Consider the following 21469-nt stretch of genomic DNA (forward strand, 5'->3'; position numbering starts at 1 on the left):
TAATCCTGGCTTTGCCACTTACTGTTGGCATGACCTTGAGTGAATTACTAACACTCTCTGAACCTCTGTTTTCTGAATAACAGGAGTAACCCACAACAAAAGCCATCTACGATCTCTACACGCCTCACCACCCAACTTGAAAAATTTTCCAAAACCTGGAGAAGTCCAAAAGAAAAACAAAATAGAAACAAAGAAACCCACATATAACCAAAGAAACTCATATCTAGAAATTTAGAAAACCAACACAGCCATTCCCAAGAAACAGAACCCAAATATGTAAACTCCTTGGATTGGTCCAAGTGTTGAAAGCGTTTGAAATAGAATGCTCTAGTACAAAGCCAAACACACTGTCACAGCTGCTCTGTCCTCACTTTTAAACACAGTGATTGATAGGAAAGGCCAACAATGAGCATCTCTGAACATGAATCTGTTTCTCTCCAATCTATCTGTTTCCCTCCAATTCTGTTTCTCATGACGTCTCGTGGCTTATTCAGCATCATCCCCACCCCAGCACTTCCAAGGCTCAACTGCAAGTAAAGCAAAAAGCTATATATAATCAGTCTCTATACAGCAAAATTGAAAAGGTCTCTCTTTGAAGAATTACAAAGCTTTCTGTCTGAAACCTCTGACCTTTCTAGAGAAATCAGAGTCACTATAGTTTAAAAATGTAGGTGGTAAAAGTACAAAGGATTACATTTATCCATTTTACATGTTTGCTGTCTTTTCTGAAATGAGAGGCAAATGCCTTTAGAACAATTAGTTCTGCAACCCTAACTTTTCAGACTGCAATATCCTCATTTCCCAAAGAACTGTACACATCCTGGGCTCCATGCAATAACGCTTTTCGGTTCATCTCCATTCCCCCTTTCCTTTTCAAGAAAATCTAAAATACATGAATCTCAGAACTTTTTAAAAAAATATAGGACTTTTTCTATTACAGTGAACAGACCTAGAAAATAATATAAAATTCATCTGAATATTCTGAAAACACCCCTGTAATTCTTGATTAGCTTGGGAGGGGGAGGGATTTCAAAAAGCACATTTAAAAGGAAAAATAATTCTTAATAAAAGTCCTTGTCACATATTAAGAGGCCTTACAATGAAAGTATTGCAAAGACTATCTTTTGCTGACAGGAACGTACAACAATAGTTATGCTGTTAAACAGCATCGAGTTACAAAGACTTCATTCTCAGAAGTTACTTGAAACTACTCTCCAAAAGAGAACCTCTAACATTTAAAAGAAGGGAGAAAAAGCCAACTAAATGAATCAAACGGAAACTTTAGTAACTTAGTAATGTTTGTATAATATATACATCCATGCAGAAATCTTGCCACCGTCATCCAAAGATGAAGACAAGCTTTCGCCAAAATCTTATCCAGAATCCATGCTTCATATTAAATGTTTGTAATCCACTTATCTTTAACTTCCAATTACTTAATGCTAAAACTATTTTCTCAGGTATGCACACTTTTCCATCAACAATATTTTAATATTTAATATTATTTATGAGTTCTCCATATAAAAGATATTTATAATTTTCATTGCTAATTTGCTGTTATATCCGAGCCCATACAATTCTGTTTAATAGCATGCTATGGAGGTTTGCATGCACCTATACAATATCTTAAATACTCATTCTATAGTAAGCTCTTTAAGCATCTCCATTCCTCATTCATCTGTAATGTTTAAAAATGCCATGAAGGGCTTGATGTCATCCCAACACTGAAATCCATCTGTCTATGGCCCTCCTTTGACTTTCCTTATTCTGCAGCCAAAATTTTCACAGAAGTTGATGAGAATTTGTCAACCTAAGAACTTGTAATGCCAGCTTCTTTGAAAAGCAATGGAATATTTGAAAGTGACAATGATGGGATCCTGTTCTTACAATATTCACTTTATGTAGAAGCTTAAAATTAGATAACTAATCCCTTTAAGATTAAAATACACAGCATTCTAAAAGCTTCCAATAGGGGAAGAGGGAAGAAGCAGGCACATAAGACAGAGGAGATAGTCCTTAGTTTCCCTTATTAAGTAATGTGTCCCTGATTTCAATAATTAAATGAAAATGGATATCGTAGCACCACCTTTCCATTGGATAATAGAAATTGACAAATATCTTTCCCTACCAAAAATTTACCACTCAGATCAAGCTATAGGACTCACCACAAACACACCTTCCCCAACAGCATGAACATGTTGCACTACCCAATCATGGGCTGGCAAAATTACAAAAGGAAATGAAATCGCCCAAACCATAGCAACAAAGGCTACAGCCTGATAATGGCAGATGCTGCACAGACATACATACACAATTTTAAACAGTATTCACTTTTTAAATGTTTTATTGTTACTTTTATTTCATCTCACTTTTTTAACCCACAGAGTATTTCAAAAATAGCCATTAAAATATTTATATAAATATATATACTCTGAAAACTGTTTATGTATGGAAATTCATAGGATTTGGGACCACCACAAATTCCAGAGACATCATAAGGCAGGCAGTACAGACTGTACTAGAGTGGAAAGGACAATGAGTATGAGTCCTATTTTTTAATTTGAATTATCTTTTGTTTCCAACTAAATCACTTTTATTCACACACCTAAATTTTCCTCTTCCAGCATAACCCTAACATTAAGACTTATTAGTATTTCTTAAAAAGAAAGTTAAGGCCTTGGGTGGGGCGAGAACTGGGTGGAAGGGGGCAATAACATTGGGAAAAAAAGGGACATCTGTAATATGCTCAACAATAAAGTTTTTTTTTTAAAAGTTACATTTCTATTTTATTCAATATAAGTTCCAGTTAAGCAACTTACTTTTTTTTTTTTTTATCCTCACCCGAGGACATTTTTCCATTTTTTGTTCAGATAGAGTGGGAGGGAGAGAGAAACAGAGAGAGAGAGAAACATCGACGTGAAAGGGACACATCGAGTGGCTGCCACCCGCAAGACCAACCAGGGCCGGGGACAAACTGCAACCGAGGCACGTGCCCTTAGCGGAAACCGAACCCGGGGCTCTAGGGACCAAAGGCTGATGCTCTAACCGCTGAGCCAAACCGGCCAGGGCAGCAACTTACTTCTTAAGAAAAAAAAACCTGGAAGATGTAATATGTAGAAAGAATCGATGTCGTATAAATTATATTTGCTGGTCATTTTTTTCTGTTTATAAATATAAAATTCATGTTGAGTGAGGCTTTGAGTTTTTGCACTAAAGTCATTAAAAACTAATCTTGCCTAAATTTAAAGAAATGAATATAGGGCATTAAATAAATCCATGAATAACTCATTTAAAGGCATTAAGATAAAGCTTGTCACTATTTTCAATTTTTCCCCTTTTTATTTTAAATTTTAAAAAATTTAACTAAAAAAAACTCCATTTTTACTTTCTTTTAAATATTTATACACAAGGCCATAATCAATGGATCTTTATGGAGCAAAGTAAACTTTAAAATTTTAAATCTAATAATTAAGGAAAGTTATAAATATATATCTCATGCATATAAGAAAATGTGTTTTTAAAAATCTACCTAATAAAATATTACATGCAACTCTGATTTTTTAAATAATACTTGCTTTAATTCTTAATGGCTTCCCAAAGCGTCTAGTAGCAATTCACCTAACTTTACCCTACCAGAAATAAAATGTTTAAATCTTAAACCTGTGTCATAATGCTTCTCTTCACTAATTTCAACTTCCTACAATACAAAAAAGAACAAGTTATTGCAGATTTTTGACCCCAACACTGACTAGCCCCGGACCATTTCTCCCTCTCCTGACCAAGTGCGGCCTCATTCTGTGGCCAAGAAGTGAACTCCACAGTGAATTATCTCCGTGGGAAGGGTTTCGATTTTGACTTTTTATTTCCCCTTTGATTCAAGGTAGGTGTGTGATACCATTTAAATGACATCCAACCCCGGACAACAGGATAGAAAGAAGGATAGAGAATGGATCTGAATTATATTTTTAAGAGCAAAGGATTTGGAATCAGAAGGCCTGAGTTTAATTTTGCTCTGAACAAGTGACTTGGCGACTCTGAGACTTTATTTTCACCTGTACAAATGGAGAAGGTATTATTTATTTACAATATTGCTATGAAGTTAAAAAAAAAAAAAAAAGCTACAACGTAGGGCAAAACTTAGTACAGCGCTTGCCATAAAATAGATATTCAATAAAAGTTATTTGCCTTCTTTCTTCCCTTCCTTCTTTCCATCCACCTCTCAACGGATCAAGGTCCAAAATATCTATTACCAGGAAAGTATGTAAAAGACAAAAAGAAGTTTGAAGTTCGCAAAGATTAAGCTGTTCCACCTCAATCTCCAGTTACTATGATCACCAGTTATTATAATCATTTATGGGTCTGGGGTGAGCAATATATTATATGTCAAAGAAGACCAACACTTGCCAAAATACATAACACAAATGAACTTCTTTCTCTCAGTTTTATCTTATTTAGCTTCTTTTCACAACAGAATGGCAAAAAATATCCTCTGCCACTGAGCTGCTGCAATTTGTCAGTTGTGGATTTATTTCTTTGCCTCATAAGCCATGTTTATTTCACTAAAATGAGAGGACAAATTCCATTAGATAAAATGTACTTTTACACTGTGGAATCATCATAACAAAACATACAGCGTTGTTTTCTAATATTTCTGGAAAACTCAGAGAAGAAAGTAATTTCTGTCTTCGCAGCAGTCAGAGAATTCTGGTTAAGTTTAGGGACACTAAAGTTTGGATCAGTACTTTGTATCTTACAATTGCCTTAGTGGCAGACAGCCAAAAAGTTGACAACAGTGTAAGATGTCACCTTAAAAGGCAAAATGGTAATAATAATAAACATCTCAATAGCCCCTTTTCAAGTTTATGCCTGCCATAGTGTCCCTAACTAGACCCCTAAGTGCTAAAAATAATTTTTGTGAAACTTTTCTTTCTAAAAAGCTGCACAGAAACTCCTAAAGCCACAAATAGTCTCTTAGTCTGAAACAAACTATGCAAAAAATTGTGGGGAGATGGATTATAAAATTCTCTTCCTGATATTTTGCTGCTTGGCATTCTCTTACAGTCATTACTTAAACCAAAACACTTTTTAGAGCATCTCTACTTGCGATTAAGTTCACGGTTTTATGTTTCTCTTAACAAAGCATGCCAGTTCATTCATTCTCTTCCTCCTCCACCTGACTTCTGCCTTCCCCTTACCCCACCTCCCAAGGAGTTACAATTTATTATATATTTAAAAGCAAGATCTAACCTCTAAAATAACCATGGAGAAACTGTTGCTGAAATGATAATAAACCAGTGTTTAGCACATTCACTGCATTTAATCTGTATTTCATGTTTTTTCTCTTATTGTAGTCCTCAAAATTGTTTTCAATAATCTATATTAACATTTGCGAGCAATTAGAATTGTTGTTGCTTCTGTGCAAGTTTTAAAAAGCCGACAGACTGTTCTGAGTCTTCTGGAAGCAGCTTGAGGCCTTAACCAAGTGAAACATCCAGTCCTACTGTGTACAGCAGTGACCACAACAAAGGCTGTGTGGTTTCTCCCACACTAGCCCTAAATAGGTTTAAATTAATGCTATTCATCACTGGGTGGAAAAAAAGACAAGGCAAATCCAAGCCAGCAGCAGCACTGAGAAATTTCTTACCAACACTCAAACCTCTTAGCCATAAATGAGCTGACCTCCTGAGTTCATAGGTTTACTTCAGAACAACTCTTTCTCCTTATTCCTATACATTCTCTGCCTTTTAATTTTTATCTTTTTCACTACATTCTAGATAAAGGATATTGTTACTAAATTCTAGATAAAGGATATTGTTACTATCCTCAAGTTACACAGAAAACATTCAAGGATATAAAAGTCATATCTATCTCAAGTTTGTTGATTGTCACTGCTCTCTCCTTTGAAGACTTGAAAGACAAATAAAAAGATAAATGAAAGTTTCTAAAATTCTATGCATATACCAATAGTTTACAATAGATTAGTCAGCCACAAAAATTTATCATGAGTTTAGTGTAAGGTTAGAGTTTGAATTTGAGATAAGGTAGTACTTCTCTCACTGTATATTAGTCTTGCTCCTTCTTTTTCCAAACACAGTTTATTATTACAAATCTCAGAAACTAATTGCACAACTTCCTACCAGGGAGTTTTTTAAGGTACTGAAAGAAGTTTAACTACATAATGTCTAGTCCCAGACTTGAGCATAAACATATACACACATCGATTTGCTAACAGAATATATGGAATCTACTTTAGATATGCAATACTGCCATAAACAAATGTGGTTACATTATCTAAAAATTAAAAAATTACTGTAATTAATTTGGCATAAAATTATAAACAATAACAATCTAACATTACTTATTTAAAATATTTTATAATTACTATAATTACTCTGTATGTATTAATAACCTTATGCATATAGTTACACTGTATTTAAAGTATCAGCTTTATAAAAAAGAAATAAATCATTCCCACTGCTCTAAACAACACTCTGTGTGCAGCCTGGATGTGCACACACATGCACACGAAGCACACACACGCTCATACACAGACACTCCTAATCTTACACCTGCTCTGAAGCAGTAGGAAGTGAATTCTCAACCTGTCAACATGACCATCTGGTCTATCTGCATATCATGGCTTTCTCTATTACTCTATGAAGGAATGGCAATCACGAAGTCAAAATAAAACTAAAATGCACCTAAATGGGAGTCTCCCTCTCTCTCTTTGTTGAAATGGAATAATACATGGCATATCAGAACAAAACTCACTGTAATGTAAATAATTTAAAATGAGCATTCATGCCAGCATAATTAAGTGAACAATATGGTACAGGTGATGTGGTAATCAGTAATACTGCCGTACAAGTTTACAGGACAGGTACCAGAATTCCGAGACATTGCAACAGCTCTTTTCAGTGAGTGACAGGACCTTTGCTATTCCTAGTCCAGGCAAAGCTAAGTAAAGGTAGTCACAGGGGTAGCATGAAAGCAATCAGTAATTATTGTACTAAAACATCGCCATGCAAAAAATGTTCACTTTGTACCTTAAAACTAACCAAGTACTAGTGCTACCATTAGGACAAATTCAATTTTCTCTGTCACTGGTTAATTAACAATTACAGCAATTACCTAACAAATTTTGGTCATTTACTGATCTTTCAAAGTAAATTTTAAGACCACTAAAAATACTTTCAATCTTAGAAAATTACTCATCTGCAAAAGTGAAGATGCTCATTGTGATTTAGCATTTGGGCCCAAGGCCACTTGAAAACAAGCACAGGCCAAGTTGACTTAAAAGTAATTTTGTTTAATTTTGGTTTTTAAACTTCTCCACACAGCTGCCTCAGAGCTTTCATTCTATCGCATATCAGGTAATAACTATGAAAAATAAATTGTTATACTGTCATTCTATGGCCTGGATATAGCAACCTATCTCTAAGAGATGTGTTCTTAAAAATCTATTACAAACTTTAATTAACTCAACTGAAAATCTTCTTAGAATCTGATTACATTACCAGAAGTTATACAGAAGCAGTTAAAAAAAAAAAAAAAAAACGCTCCAGAAAGTTCTCGGTTGAGTGCCTACTAATGAACAAAGGTTAACTTTATCTAAAAGGTCAAATGCCTGGTGGCTAAGGTTATGACCTTAACAACTTAAATTGTGACCTTGCCACGTGCCGGGTATATTGTAGATCTGATACAGATCATCTGGTAAAGACTGGTCATAAATTAGCTTTACTGTTAGACGCCCACAAAGAATACCATTTGCCGAAATACCATAATATCTCCAAGTTGTTATATGATACGTAAGAAGGATGACTCAAATAGAGACCAAACTAGGGGCATAAAATGATTTTACTCTTTTATACTTTTAACGAGATGAAATTCTCAGGCTTTTGGAATCACTCCGATTTCATTGTACTTATTACCGTTTATCAGCCACAAAATTCACAGTTTGAATGCCACTGGATTTAGAGAAAAAAACTGGAGTGTAATTTACGTATTGTATTTTAGCATCTCAAGATGTCTTAGAATAAGTCACCTCTGCTTTTTAAAAATTATTGATTCTGCATTAGCTTCCAGCATTTACACATGTTCTAAGATTTCAACTTCCTACCAAAGAAGAGGCCGAGGAATAAAGCAATAATTATACACATTTTTAGAAGGGGAAAAAAAAGACCTCATTTTTGTGTCCATCTAGGGGAAAAAAGGACTTTAGGAGAGAAAACAATATATAACACTTAAAAAGAAAAAGGGGGAAAAAGCGTACTCTAGGTGAAAAGGCCACAATGGTTTTGGCATGTTTCTTGAAGCACGTTTCAGAGTCTCTGCCTCCTGCCAATACTGGCAAGTTCTCAAAACTTTTAAGGAGGTAAAAACATTGTTTAGTGTTTACAAATCTTCGGTATTATAACAGATGCTTGTCAAATCAGTTGCATGTAAGTTGACCGATCTACCTCACATTTGTATTGGCAGCTTCCCTTCCACAAATAACAGGTCTCTAAATCTCTTAAATCAAATTTGAAATATTTTCAGACAAAAGGCTCCTGATATTTTCTTTTGCAATCATCCTGTTGCGCGCACAGAGAAGCAGCCATTACTACGCTCTGGTAAAACCAATGGCCTAGCACTTGGCTGGCATTCAGGCCTAACAAGGGATTCTGGGATACATCAGGAAAACCAAACCAAAAGGTAGTCTGATCCATGTTGTGTCAATAAATCTTTCATAAGCAATAAGGATGCTAACTCTCCTAAGCAACCTTCTACACCTCGTTTTACCAACATCACCTTTCAGGTACTGAAACAACCAGCAACTGTTAGCTGGAGGACTTGGAGCAACAGCAGAAGAAACAACGTCAACAACAAAAGAGCATGCATGTCATGGCAACAGCTAGAAAAGTTGCGTCTCTTAAATCAAAGGGAAATGTTTACATCTAAAACTTAGAATAGATGCTGCTCACACCAATATAACCATAGCAGGTATTTTATTTTGATGTTCCCTTGTAAGGAAGTACACCACACTCCATGATGTGCATCACCTGTTGGCACCCTCAATTTTCAATCAGAGCGTTTATTATAATTTATAAATTACTTACTTTCTAAATAGTGAAAAGATTAAACAGAAAATTTTAAATAGTGCTGTCTTAAAGCACTTAGAAGATACTTTTTTTGCACCTTGCCTTTCCCTACAGAATCTCCACTTATATTTGCAAATAAATTTTTTTTAACTACGCTTTTTCAATACACAAAACAAAGTAACAACAATATAATGGAAAGGAGGTTAAGAAAGGACTACTTCTCCCGGTAAGAGGTCATTTGAGAGGTGTTGCCTTTTCATTTTCACCACCCAAAACTGACTAAAGCAACAGGCACTTCTTATAATTAAGTATACATTTTCAGAAACCCAAATATTTTAAACACTTATAGATCACATCCACTAAAATACTCATCTATCCCCTGCCAACAGAATGCAAATGATGATGTGACATGCTTGCAAAGTTAATTTCTCCAGTTTCTTATGTAAGGACAGATGGATAACAAAAGTTCTCTTTCTAAAACTATATTGAGAAAAATAATAAAGAATAGGATTCTAGCTGACTTCTTTAAAAAATAGCTTACATTTTATAATTAAAAATGTTTTGCAAAACAGTACAATGTTGATTTTACATGTAATATCTTTTTCTCCTTTGTGAAAAATATACAATTATATGAACCCCAAAACAATCTACTGGTAGGATACCACAACCTTCTTTCTTCCATCAGGCTCAAGTAACTGACATGAAGGTGATCTATCAAGACCGATATGTACATATAAAAAGTCAACAAGTTACACAAGACCTGAGCTTTCACATAACACAATGAGCCTTCTGTCTAAAACAAGATGAAAGGAAAAATGCATTATTTTATCCAAACCTCAATGCTACTCTAAAGCTGTACTATGCACAGGTAAAACATGCCATGAAAACAGCCCTGAAACAATAATTTTATTACGAATCAAAGCAACTCACTAAACCAATTATCAATATGGATCTCTCAATGAGCTCATACACTATGCAGGTTGGTTACTTTTAAGGTTAACCTCTCCATCAATTACTTAAAGAGTTGGTTTGCTTTTTCCCTTAGCTATCTTAGACAACACTAAAAGTTCCTAAGGACAAAGCTACTAAGTTTGCATATTAACGTAATTCTTTTTCCCTCATAAATGATCAGCAATTTGATGATAATCTTACTTCCAACCTCTTCTTAATTAGCAAGGGGTTCAAGAAGCCCCAATAGGTTAAAAACATTCCCAGGATAAAAACAACTAAAAATATTGCCTCACTACCAAACTAAATGCTTTTTAACTAGACCACTTGCCAGTTAAAATACACCCTTCATTACAAGAGTTTTTATTAGACTTCTCTTACCCATCATCAAAAAATGTGATTTAAATATATCACATAAATGACTACCCAACACTTCTGATAACACACACTACTTGCCAAAAGAACTCAGCTTAGTGAGAATTCTCTCAAAGCTATGCTTTTCCAGCTGAACGAAGGTGGCACCTCAGACACCGGGGCTGTTCTGACTTTGGCCCACCTTTGAAACCACACGATCTATATGTACATGGCCTGCAAATTCGGGCGTTCAGGAATGGCCCCGCACATACAGAGGTCATCAGGAAAGAAACACACACAAGAAAGTGAAATGACTTCTCACCATCACACTTACCTGCTGCATGCACAAAGTATGCCAAATATAAATCGAGTTCCTTAACAGAAACCCCTATGTGATGGGGCTGGACACAGAGCCCTGGATTAGAGCACTGTGGGGACTTGACAAGGCGCTCGCCATCAGTACTTTCGAGCGGAATACCTTTAAATAAAATCACCATAACCAGGTCCAACCTCCAGACTTTATCTGCCTGGCGGAGGCAGTCAATTCTTCGCATCTTGCCTTTCTGGTCTGGGTTGGAAAGAACACAACATGGAGGCTTTTTCCCTGTAACTGTAAGCACAAAATCCTCTCGGTACTCAGGTCGGATATCTTTCCGTAACTTGGCCAGAAGTCGAGATGCCCACTTCTGCTTGACCTCTGGTTTTTCACTTAGCAACTCATCCTTCACAGCTCTCTCTTCTTCTTTTGACATACGCTTTTCATGTTTTTTGAAGTATTTTCGTTTTCGGGCCTGCAGGTTGAACCATGTGTAGGCGAAGGCTCGGACGTGGGGCAGAAGTGCTTCGATGAAAGGATGAAATTCATCCTAAGGAAATGAATGAAAATAGACAGATCACTACATTGAAAACAAAAAGAAACAACCTTTTTTCAGATGGTTGCCTTAAAAAAAAAATCCTTATTTCACTTGAAATTTGAGGCAAGGATTACATTACCAAAATCATACATAGAATCCCTATGGGTAGTCCGAGAGCGGAAAAAAAGAAAACTACCAGTATTATTTCTCACAGCCTCAAAAAAGAAAATTGCTAACATTTAAAAAATGTTTTGGTATAGTCACCAAAGTATCCTAGATTCTATGGCTGGGCCTTAGTCACAAATCCTTTAGATAGTAAGTAAAATTTATCAAAATGCTTATAACAATATATAATATTAACTCTATTTCAAGGGAAGGCATATCTAATTTTGCTCCAGCCTTGACCTCACTACTTGTAGTACAGCCAGGGTTCGGCCGCCAGATTGGCAAATCCTAAACATTTAGATGCCAGTCAATGTTTATGGAAGTCTAGGAGCAAAAATCATCTTTGCGATCAATGAAAATAGACTTTTCCTCTGAAAACACTGCATGTAGACTCTGATCTGATTCTTAGTTATTTTGGTAACATCATAATTCCTTTTTAAATATTCCAGTTGCACATAAATATTTTTAGTCAAAAACTTACAAAAATGTGGCAGGGACCATATACAAAAGAAGAGATGAATCTGATATTCATCAGACTAAAATAAAAGATCTATGTTCAAGACAATTGCTGATACTATGGGAATGAAATAAAAAGGGGGGAAATAACAAAGAAAAGCGTACATTCCAGATAGTAAACAGAATGCGTCATTGTAACAACAGTGTTGCAACTAAATACATTTAATTTACTGATATGATTGTGAAATGCCTTCAGTAATGATCATCCCTTAAAAACAGAATAATTATTTAACTTTTAAAAATAATATTTCAGGCTTTTTCTCACGTGAAAAAGAAAAACCTGGTATATTCAATGTTGACGAGACTCCAGGAAAACCCTCATGGTTGCCTCTTAAAATTCAAGAAATTTTAAAATAAAATTGAATTTTAAATATTTAAAATTGTTTTACTATTTTACTGAAGATGTTTGATTCTTTCACTTGACATTTTCTTAGTAAATATAAAAATAAAATTAAAGAAAAATTAAACAGTAACCTCCACAAAGCTTTCTCAGTACATCTAACTTTTGATTAACCAACCCACATTAATCTTACATAACTTTTCTCTGCCGCACAACCCCCCAAAAAGATAAATTATTTACTTTCAAATAAATGAGAATCAGAAAATCAAAGAGATACCTGATGACTTTTTTAAAGGGTATAGGACAAACAAATATTATAAAATGCGTTCTTTTTCAGTTTGTAATATCCGTCTAAATATATACTTTGGAGACAAAAGTAACTGCAGTGTCCAAAATATTATTACTATTAAAGCAACTAATAAATTTTTAAATGTTCAAATGTAAACTGAGTGGCTATAATCAGTAAGATACATTAACGATGAAGTCTTAAAATATTATAAATTAAAATCAATCATCTAAACATTATATATCCTTGTTGTTTTGAAAAACATATATTCATAAAATACATAAGTCATTTCAATAAATGACATTTATTTTTTCCTCTCTGAACAAATTTCAGGCTTTGTATTTCAAGTTTAGCTTTGAAAACTGCTCTTTTTCAATAAAAGAATTTAAAAAGAAGTCAGTTTTTATAACATGTGAGTGTCCTTTAAGTGAAGAGGGAACTGAGAAAAATACAAGAATTATATTATCCTTTACCAAAACCCATTAGCATTTTTAAATTTCTGATGTTTGAAAAACCTTTCTCATTATCATACTGTAGGAGAGAGAAATGGGGTGGCGGGGCAAATTTCAAGTTACAGTTTATCTAATAAGGTACATGCTACAACGCAAAGCATTTAAACATTACTAAATTCTGAGCTCATCCTTGAAATGTTCTAAAATACATAAATTTTGGGTTTGAAACAGTCCTTCATATTGACTGATTTTATTATATACACAGGACATGCTAGGGACCAAGGCTGTATGGCATTATGCAAAGAACTCCTGGAGTCTACCTTAACTACAAAGTGAGCTTTCACCAAAAGGAGGATTTCATTTTAAAGTCTCAGCCCCATTTTATAATGCTAAGAGTAACATAGCTCCATACAATTCATATTTATGTTAAAATACTGTCTTATTAAAAAGCTTTATTTATAATAAACATTTTAAATAAACACCCTAATATGGCATTAAGTGCTCAAAGATACTCCCAATATGCTTCTCAGAGAGCTGCAAACTGCGTTCATTCGTTCATTCATGTTCAGGAGGATTTGGTTTACCTGCCAACCAAATGCCCATATATCCCATCATAAACATCCCTAAATGAGGCCAACTATGTCAACTAATCATAAAGAATAATCTAAGTCCCCATTTTTGCATCAAAAATATGGACAATTTATTAATCCCCAAAGGTTTCAAGAATGTGCCAATAAAAGCGCACAATATTTTGTATAACTATACTCACATGCATAAAGTGCTAGTTATCTTTCTCAACTCACAATAAGAAATATTCCAGAACTAAAGAATTCCAGGACATTAACTTGTAGTAAATGTCCAGGTATAGCATATCTTAGTGCATTTTTTTTAAATAGTATGCATCCACAAATCATGTTGTTGCACATATAGCCATAAGTTATGTAATATTTCAAAATATTCAAGAGAAAACAAAAAATGTTTTACATATGTACTCAGTGAGAAAGTTACAGGCCACCAATAAAAACAAACCTGAAAATCTGTTCCCAAAGCAATATGATTTTGAATAAGCACCTTAAACATTGATCAGTTTCTAAGTAAGCCAAGTTTAAGAACCACTGAATGCTAACATATCTGGGACTACTACTCAAAGGTTCACCTATAAATTTTACTGTGCTATCATTCTGTGGCCAGGTACATGATTTGCTTATGATATGCATATATATTAAAATAAGATGTCTGGCATTTTTCTGATAAAGTTTTTTTTAATTGCATACACATATACGGTGTTTCTTTTATTTAGAGCACTTTCATCACTGTGCTTACTGGACTTTCTTCAATAACCAATAAGCTACCTAAGTTTTTCTTTTTAAAAACTGGCTCTGAAGCTCTATAAATATCCCAGCAAGTTAAATAAATTGTAAATCAATTTTTAAAAGAAAAAAATCATAAAATATATAGCCCTCATTTGCTATTTGGTGCATGTTTTCTTCACAAATTGATACACTGTTTCTTAGTGATGTTTCCAGAAGAAGGCCTAGTGAATGTATCAATCACACTGCCAAAGAAAAAAAAACAACTTTCTTAATGTGGTAATAGCTCATAAACTAAGAAAATCCAACTTTGTTAAAAACCTAACTATGCCCTGGGCCTGAGTGTATACACAGGTATCCTCCTATATGCACCATCTCAAAATATAAATTTATCTTTTGAGAGTTCACTTGAGAAGACGCTAATGTATCCTATTATTGCAGCACACTGGTATTATCTACAAGTTCTATGTGTTGCAAACTTTTGCCAGCTAGAACTTCAGTCTTTGAATCTCAGCATTTTCACTGTAGTTGTAACTCATTCAAATTATCTTACACTTTGCATGTTATCCATATGCAATTGTGAACCTTGCCAGAGTGGTTGGAAAAGTTTCATTCCATACTTCCACAAGTTACTAAAATAGGAACTTTGGGAGTTTGTTAGGGAAAAGTTAAAAAAAAAAAAAAAACTTTTACAGTAACTAAAAGCAACTGCTATTCATTATTAATGCTAGGCCTACATCCCAAACAGACCATTTCAACATAAAAGATGCATTTAAGAGTCTTCTGAGATCAAATAGCCGGTATTTTTACTGTTAGATATTGTAATACGAAGAGATGTCATGTGGAAAATAAATCCTAATCTAGAGACGAGCGGAAAAAACTATTGATACTTTTCAGCCTTCCAGAAAGTATTCCGGTTAAACCGTTATCTCCTGCAAAATGAAGGCAAGAAGTGGTAGCAGGTTTTTTTTTTAGCTATTTTTGTTTGTTTGTTTGTTTTTTGTTTTTGTAAGGGAGTGGTGAATAAACATTTTATATAAAGCATAAAACTTCATGGAAGTGATTAATGGTCAGATCGCAATGTACCAAAACAGTATGAAGGCTCACACTTTTTTTTCTTTCTTTCTTTCTTTTTTTTTTTTAACCACAAAATCACTTTTGACTTCATGCCTTTTAGTCAAAGAAAATAAATATATTCAAAAGAGACCAGATTTGGAGCCATGAAGTAGCAATATTTTGCCTGGGGGTGGTGCAGACAAGAGAGGTGGAAAGGAGGGGCGGTGGGGCTAGAAAGACCCACGCTCCGAGCTGAGTCGGAGAAAAGTTGCCCCTGTCCTGCGCGCGTAGCGTTCCGAGTCGCGCGGCGGCGGCGGCGGCGGTGGCAGTGGCGGGAGGCGGCGGCGGGGGGAGCCGCGTCCGGCCCGGGCTGCTGCTTGGGCTCGCGGCCGGGAACCCAACTCCGCCCGGTGCTCCCCGGCCGCGGCCTCCGCCGCTCGCCGCCCTGCACTGCGTGGGCTCATCCCGGCACCGAAACTTTCACTCGGGAAAGCAAACGGGAGACGAGCGACGAGGACGCAGGCTCCACCCGGCCGGCGCGGGGGACGCGCGTCCACGCAGCCCCGCTCCGCGGAACCCAGGGGCTGACTCGCCGCCGCCCGCCCGCGTCCGAGGGGCGCTGTCCCGGCTGGGGCCGGGGACGCTGGCCCGCGTCCCTCCCGCGGCCGGACCCCAAAGGCTGACAATAAACAAAAGTAAGAGTTTGGGGAGGCTGCTGCGGCGTGGGCTCCAGGAGCGGGCCGTGGGCACAGGGACCCGAGTTCTCCCGCACCCGGGGGTTCCAGTTGCCCGGAGCGTGCGGGGTGTGCGGTGGGCGCCGTCTGCGGCCCCCTCCCCGGGCGCCGCGGAACTACAGGAGCTGGCCTCCCGGCTGCAGAAACGCTGAGTCCAGATTTCAGCATGTCATGGTCTGCAACCCGCTGAAACACGTGCGGAGCGTCCGAAAACACCGCCGTTCCGCAGTCCATCGCCCCAATATTAATTAACGCATTAATAAGAGGGCGCCATTAGCCATGTGCCCACACAAATGGCCGTGCAAGAGGAATGCACCCGCATGGAAACAAAGTTACTTTCTTAAAGCTGTATTTCTCCCCCCCTCCCCCCCTACGAGCACACGCGCACACACACGCAGACACGGGCACACACCAAGACACATGCCCCGGGCCCAGCCGGCGCGACGGACCCCGGCACCCCCTGCCCAGCCCCTGCTCGGCCACCGCCACCCTGGCACCCCCAACCCCTCCGCATCCAAACAGCTGCTTACCTGGGTGAGACAGAGCGGAGAATACATAACTGCCGGGCGGTGGGATGTGCGTGTGCGTCTGGGTGTGCGGTTTGGAGGTGTGCGTGAGTGCGGGTGAGAAAGGAGAAAGAGGGAGAGAGGAGAGAGAGAGAGAGAGAGAAGGGGGGAGAAAAAAAATCAAGCCTGCTTCTTGCGTTCACATTTCCAACTCGGCTCAACTGCAGCCGCCAGCGCTATTGCCGCTCCATGAGCTGAACTTTAACCCCGCCTAGAGTTTCCCTACACTCCACTATACATGTCTACTGTACGCGGGCGTTAAAGGCATAGCGCACCCTTTCCCGCTCCCGCGCCCTCCCGGCCGGGTGCCCGTGAGCTGCCCGCGCGCCCGCCTCCGCCTCCGCCTCCGCTCTGCACCGCACCGCACAGCCGCCGCCCGCTCGCGCCGCCGCCGGGGGCGGGGTGGGGGGGACCGTGGGGGAGGGGGCGGCTGCGGCGCCGCGCGGCCAGCCCGGTCCGAGCTTCCACGGCCGCTCGCGCTCGCTAGCTCGCTCCCTCTCCCGCTCCCTGGCTCGCTAGCTCTCCCGTCCCACTGCCCCCCCCCCCGCCTACACCCCCCTCTCCGTCCCCGCTCAGCGCATTACTGGGTAACGCAGTGAGGAGCAGTTACAGTCTGTACTCCCGGGCAGCTATAGGCTGCCACAGGATGTGCTTAAGCAAACAAAACTACTTTTCCTCATCCCCATCCCCCAACTCCCGCCGCAGACCTTCGCGGACCTCGGGGGAGGACTTTGGCAACTTTGCCAGGTGGTCCAGTACCCCCCGGTTCGCGGCGTGGGCACGGGGAGAACCTGGGACAAGGCCTGGGGCCCAATTTGCATGTATGCAAATTATTTTTTTAAATCGGACCTCCTAGGTAACTTTTTTTCCCCCTCAGATATGCGGTACGGCTCAAAAGCATTGTAATCTCTCCAACGAAGCTTTCTATGGGAATAGATCGTCGGCAGAGGTAATTATGCACAAAATCCTGCAAACTTTGTGCCGCTTCTGTCCGATGGCATTCAGGAGCGGGGGTGGTGGAGAAAATTTTCACACAGAAGATTCACCGGATTTGGGGAGTGGGGGTTGTCTGGAGAAAGAGAGGCGGAGATTAATGAGCGTTCTCCCTCCCAGGACTGTGAAACTAAGTGGGTTTGAACACAGACGCCATAGAAGAAGTTCTATCACGTTTCAGAAACAACAGTGGTTTAGCTGTGACATCTTTTTCTTTTTAGGAAAAAAAAATGTTAAAGGGATGTCCCCTTCGGGAAGAGAGATATTCTGGTCCACACACGCGTGCCCAGAACTGGGCACAGGCTATCATTACCGTCCATGTGCCTGGGACACCTCTGGAAGGGTGCCTTTTGAGAATCCCCTTTTTCTCCTCCCCCAGGTAATAGTTCTTAAAATGGAAAAGAGCTTCCTGCAATTATTTTAGGTTTGCTAAAGTATTGTTTTGGCAGAAAAGGGGGTTGGTTTTTAGGGTTTGGCAAGTTGCCAATAAGCCTGCTTTTCCAGTTTTTTTTTTCAACTTCATATTTTCTCTCTAGGCTCTCCTCCCTGCTGGAAAAATAAAATAAAATGTATACTTCTTCATCCAAACCCCCATCCCATCTCTTTCTCCTCATCTCCCTCATGCTAGTTTGCAGCCTGCTGCATTTGCTAATCCTCAAAATTCCAAAAGGAAAGACGAGTGTATCATGTTGAAAGACACTGGCACACAAACAGGAGAATCTACACCTTGGTAGAGGTTACATAGCTGAGACAGCCTCTAAAAAGAGGAAATTCACTGTAAGAATGCCCACTCTGCAGGTGAGGGTCAGGTGAGGTGTTCAAGGCCACTCTCATTCAGAACCCCTCCCCCCTTTTTAAGTAAGGGGCAACATAAATGGTACTGGGGAAAGCAAAATAAAATCCGCTGAAATATTCTGCATTATTTTTTTTATGCCTGTTCTCCAGTTACTTTATTGCTAAAATAACTCCTGAATGCTCAAGAAACCATTTTCACACTCCCTGATTCTAAATATCCTTGAACATCTCTCAGATTATTTAGTAAGAGGTGGGGGGAAATAATGACTCTTGAACGAGAGAGTCCCATTTTTCCAAACCAAACAACTGCTTTTCCTTGGTTCCTCTTGGATTTCAGTAGGGGAAAAATATCCTAAAAGCTAAGCCGAGTTGCGGAGACAAAATCCCTGGCCACGAAACCTTTGCTGGGATCTATAACTTCAACGCGCTCCAAGTTTCCTCGATAGAAGTTTCTGGCTGACAGTCCCAACATGTAACTGAGGCACAGTAAGAAGTTATTGTTCAAGTATGTACTCTTGGGAAGCTGTCTTCCAGAGCAGATTAAAATCTTTTTCTTTTTTTTTTTTTTGGTGTATTAAAAGATAGACTTTACATCAGCCTCCTTCCAAAATAGCAAAGATTCTTTTAATTGAATCTCAAGAAAAAGGAAGAAAAAAAATAGAACTGGCATGTCGCCCTGGTTGAAAAAAGAATGGGAAAAAGTAATTTAATGCTGATATTTCTACTTTAAAAACTTCTTTTGTTGCAGTAGTGGATGTGCCCGCGATTTCCAGCTTTCTGCGGTTAGCAATATTATCTTAAGTAACTTTTGGCGCCCTTCGTAAGACTTTTGGATATGGGACGATTGTTTGCGCCCTCTAGGCAAGGGCTGGATCCAAGTTCAGCACCAAAGCCCTTCACATCCGCTCCTGCTTTCTCTCGTCTCTCCGCCAGCTCCCGCTCCCTCCCCGGCGGGAGGAGCGGGGGTGGGGGTAGGGGGTAGGGGGGTGGGAGGCGGGGAAAAAACTACAAAGCACAGTTCCAACTACAGCCTTTGGAAACGCGACTGAGAAAAATACAGTAGAAGAGTTACAGTTACAAAAAGGCTTCTGGTAACTTTCTTTCCAACAGGCATAAATTTAAATACACACACAAAGAAACAGATGTTTCTCAAAGGGCAGTCTGGGGGTAGAAAACATTTCCAACTCTCTCCCCTCTTCCCAAGTTGCAAAAGTAAATCCTTGTCCAGCGTTCACAAAGATACTAAGGCACTTGAGAGAGACAGCAAGGATGGAGGGAGGAAAGAAGGAAAAGATAGTCGAGAGAACAGTATAGAAAACACAGGTGAAGTAGGAAAACTAGTTTACTGCAATCATATAAATGGCCCATTGTTAGGAAGGATAAACCCCTTATTGGAAATAACCCCTCCAATCATTTATTTTGCAAGTGCTGGGAGGCTGCCTTGAAATGGGATTGTCTCTGTGCAAAGGAGGCTCCTGTCATGCTCTTGGCTATCCATATTCTTCCTGGCACAGAGCCCAGCCTTGCATTTACTGTGTTTTATTTGCAGAAATGTTACCTTGCCAGTTTTAGTGAAATCCTCTTGGATATATAAATTACGTCAATAAGGTTTCACTTATATGTATATCACATCTCAAATACCTCTCATTTTAAAGGTTACTTAATAGGAGGATCTTATTAATATGATTTAGATTTTAATGCCCAAAGCAGTAAAGGTAAAATTGGGGTTCATAAGTGACAAAACCATTAACTGTAGTTCTTATCAAGACTAACTTCATCACTAGCATTTTCCACCATTTTTCTTCTCTAGTTTTTTTGACCTGGTGGTCACTTGTGTGCAGATTTTTCTTATATGCTTATATTCCTAAATTGAATCATGTTGCTGAACTGAGCATCCAAGTGAATTCTTACATCAAATGTCCAAACCTGAGTTGATTAGAAGGCCTAAAGCCTTGGGAAATAGCTCGGTGGGAATTTAATACAAAGATGGGAAAGAGCCCATATTATTTTCCATTCACTTCTCAACAGAATTAGGTGTCTACACTGCTCAGAGGGTAAGAAGAGATGGATATATTTTAGTCAGAGGCTGCCAGTTACTGTCTCCAAGATAAGCTACTGCAGTTGGTTTCCACTGGATTGGTGTCAAAGACTTGTCCAAGAGGCCAGATTCCAGCTAAGAGTTAGCCAGTCAGCAATCTTCCACACATACCCTCCACAGGGGTTGTTGTAGTAACACGAAGAAATGTGAACTTGGCCAGTCTTATTGCTATTTGCCACTGACTATATATTTAAACAGTAGAATTCAAAAAAACCACTTTCTCTCCCTCTTCCTTTCAAATGTAAAAAACAGCTGTCAGTCCACCTGTGAAACATTCTCTCTTCCTTAAAACTGTTGTTTAGAGTTCAAGAAGAGAGGCTTGCCTATTCTTCCAAAGTACTTGAAAAGCGAAAGCTTCTAAGATAATCAGAGCTAGAAGTTTTGTAATGCTGAGTATGCAATATACTACTTCCCAAAGCTCACTACAGACCCATAGTTTAGGGAAGTTTTTAAGTCACACATTTTTAAAAGTTGAACCTCACCTTCCACAACAGTTAACAACTCTGAATTTAAAAATAATACTTAATGCAGTTAAATATTTCTTTAAGCAGAATTTTTCTATCTTTCCCAAAAAGACAGTGACGAAGGCATAAGATTCATGCAAAAATACCCCAATCAGTTTTTTTTCCCTTAAACTCAAAAACTCTTTCCTATTGTGCTTGCTAAATCCGGAAGAGCTTGTAGCTTTGACAGCTTGAACCACACCATCCCTTTCAGAGCCGCAGAGAACTTCAGATCTTCTCTGCCCCGCCCCCTCTGGCTATTGCGAACTATTGTACACCCAAGCTTTCTCATGATTGGATAAAGCTTTTGTCAATCTCCCATATTGTCCCATTGATTAGAGGATCAAATCGTCAATTATTCTCCGGTCCAGACATTTCTTTTTGGGTTAGGTTGACTGCTGAGGCTAGACGTCTTTTTA

At 38.6% G+C, this 21469-nt stretch overlaps 1 protein-coding gene across 22 annotated transcripts in view; it reads right to left on the minus strand.

Moving 5' to 3' along the window:
- NFIA (nuclear factor I A) overlaps window positions 1-17133 on the minus strand; it is a 355490-nt gene extending 338357 nt beyond the window's left edge. For 10 of the 22 annotated variants that reach the window (XR_004958830.1, XR_004958829.1, XM_036255159.1 and 7 more), the window contains exons 1-2: window positions 16626-16944; window positions 10717-11248 (exon numbers count right to left, since the gene is read on the minus strand). Coding sequence is in view for 15 of the 22 variants with exons in the window: in XM_036255159.1 (XP_036111052.1) it covers window positions 10717-11248; window positions 16626-16652 (559 nt within the window). In the remaining 7 variants the exon portion in view is untranslated. Of the gene's footprint in view, window positions 1-10716; window positions 11249-16625 lie in introns of all 22 variants that reach the window. The other 12 variants (XR_004958825.1, XR_004958824.1, XR_004958827.1 and 9 more) reach the window with 6 other exon arrangements.
- Window positions 17134-21469: the final 4336 nt, after the last annotated feature.

Source organism: Molossus molossus, unplaced genomic scaffold (genome assembly GCF_014108415.1).
Source record: "Molossus molossus isolate mMolMol1 unplaced genomic scaffold, mMolMol1.p scaffold_m16_p_12, whole genome shotgun sequence".
NCBI classification, from domain to species: Eukaryota; Metazoa; Chordata; class Mammalia; order Chiroptera; family Molossidae; genus Molossus; species Molossus molossus.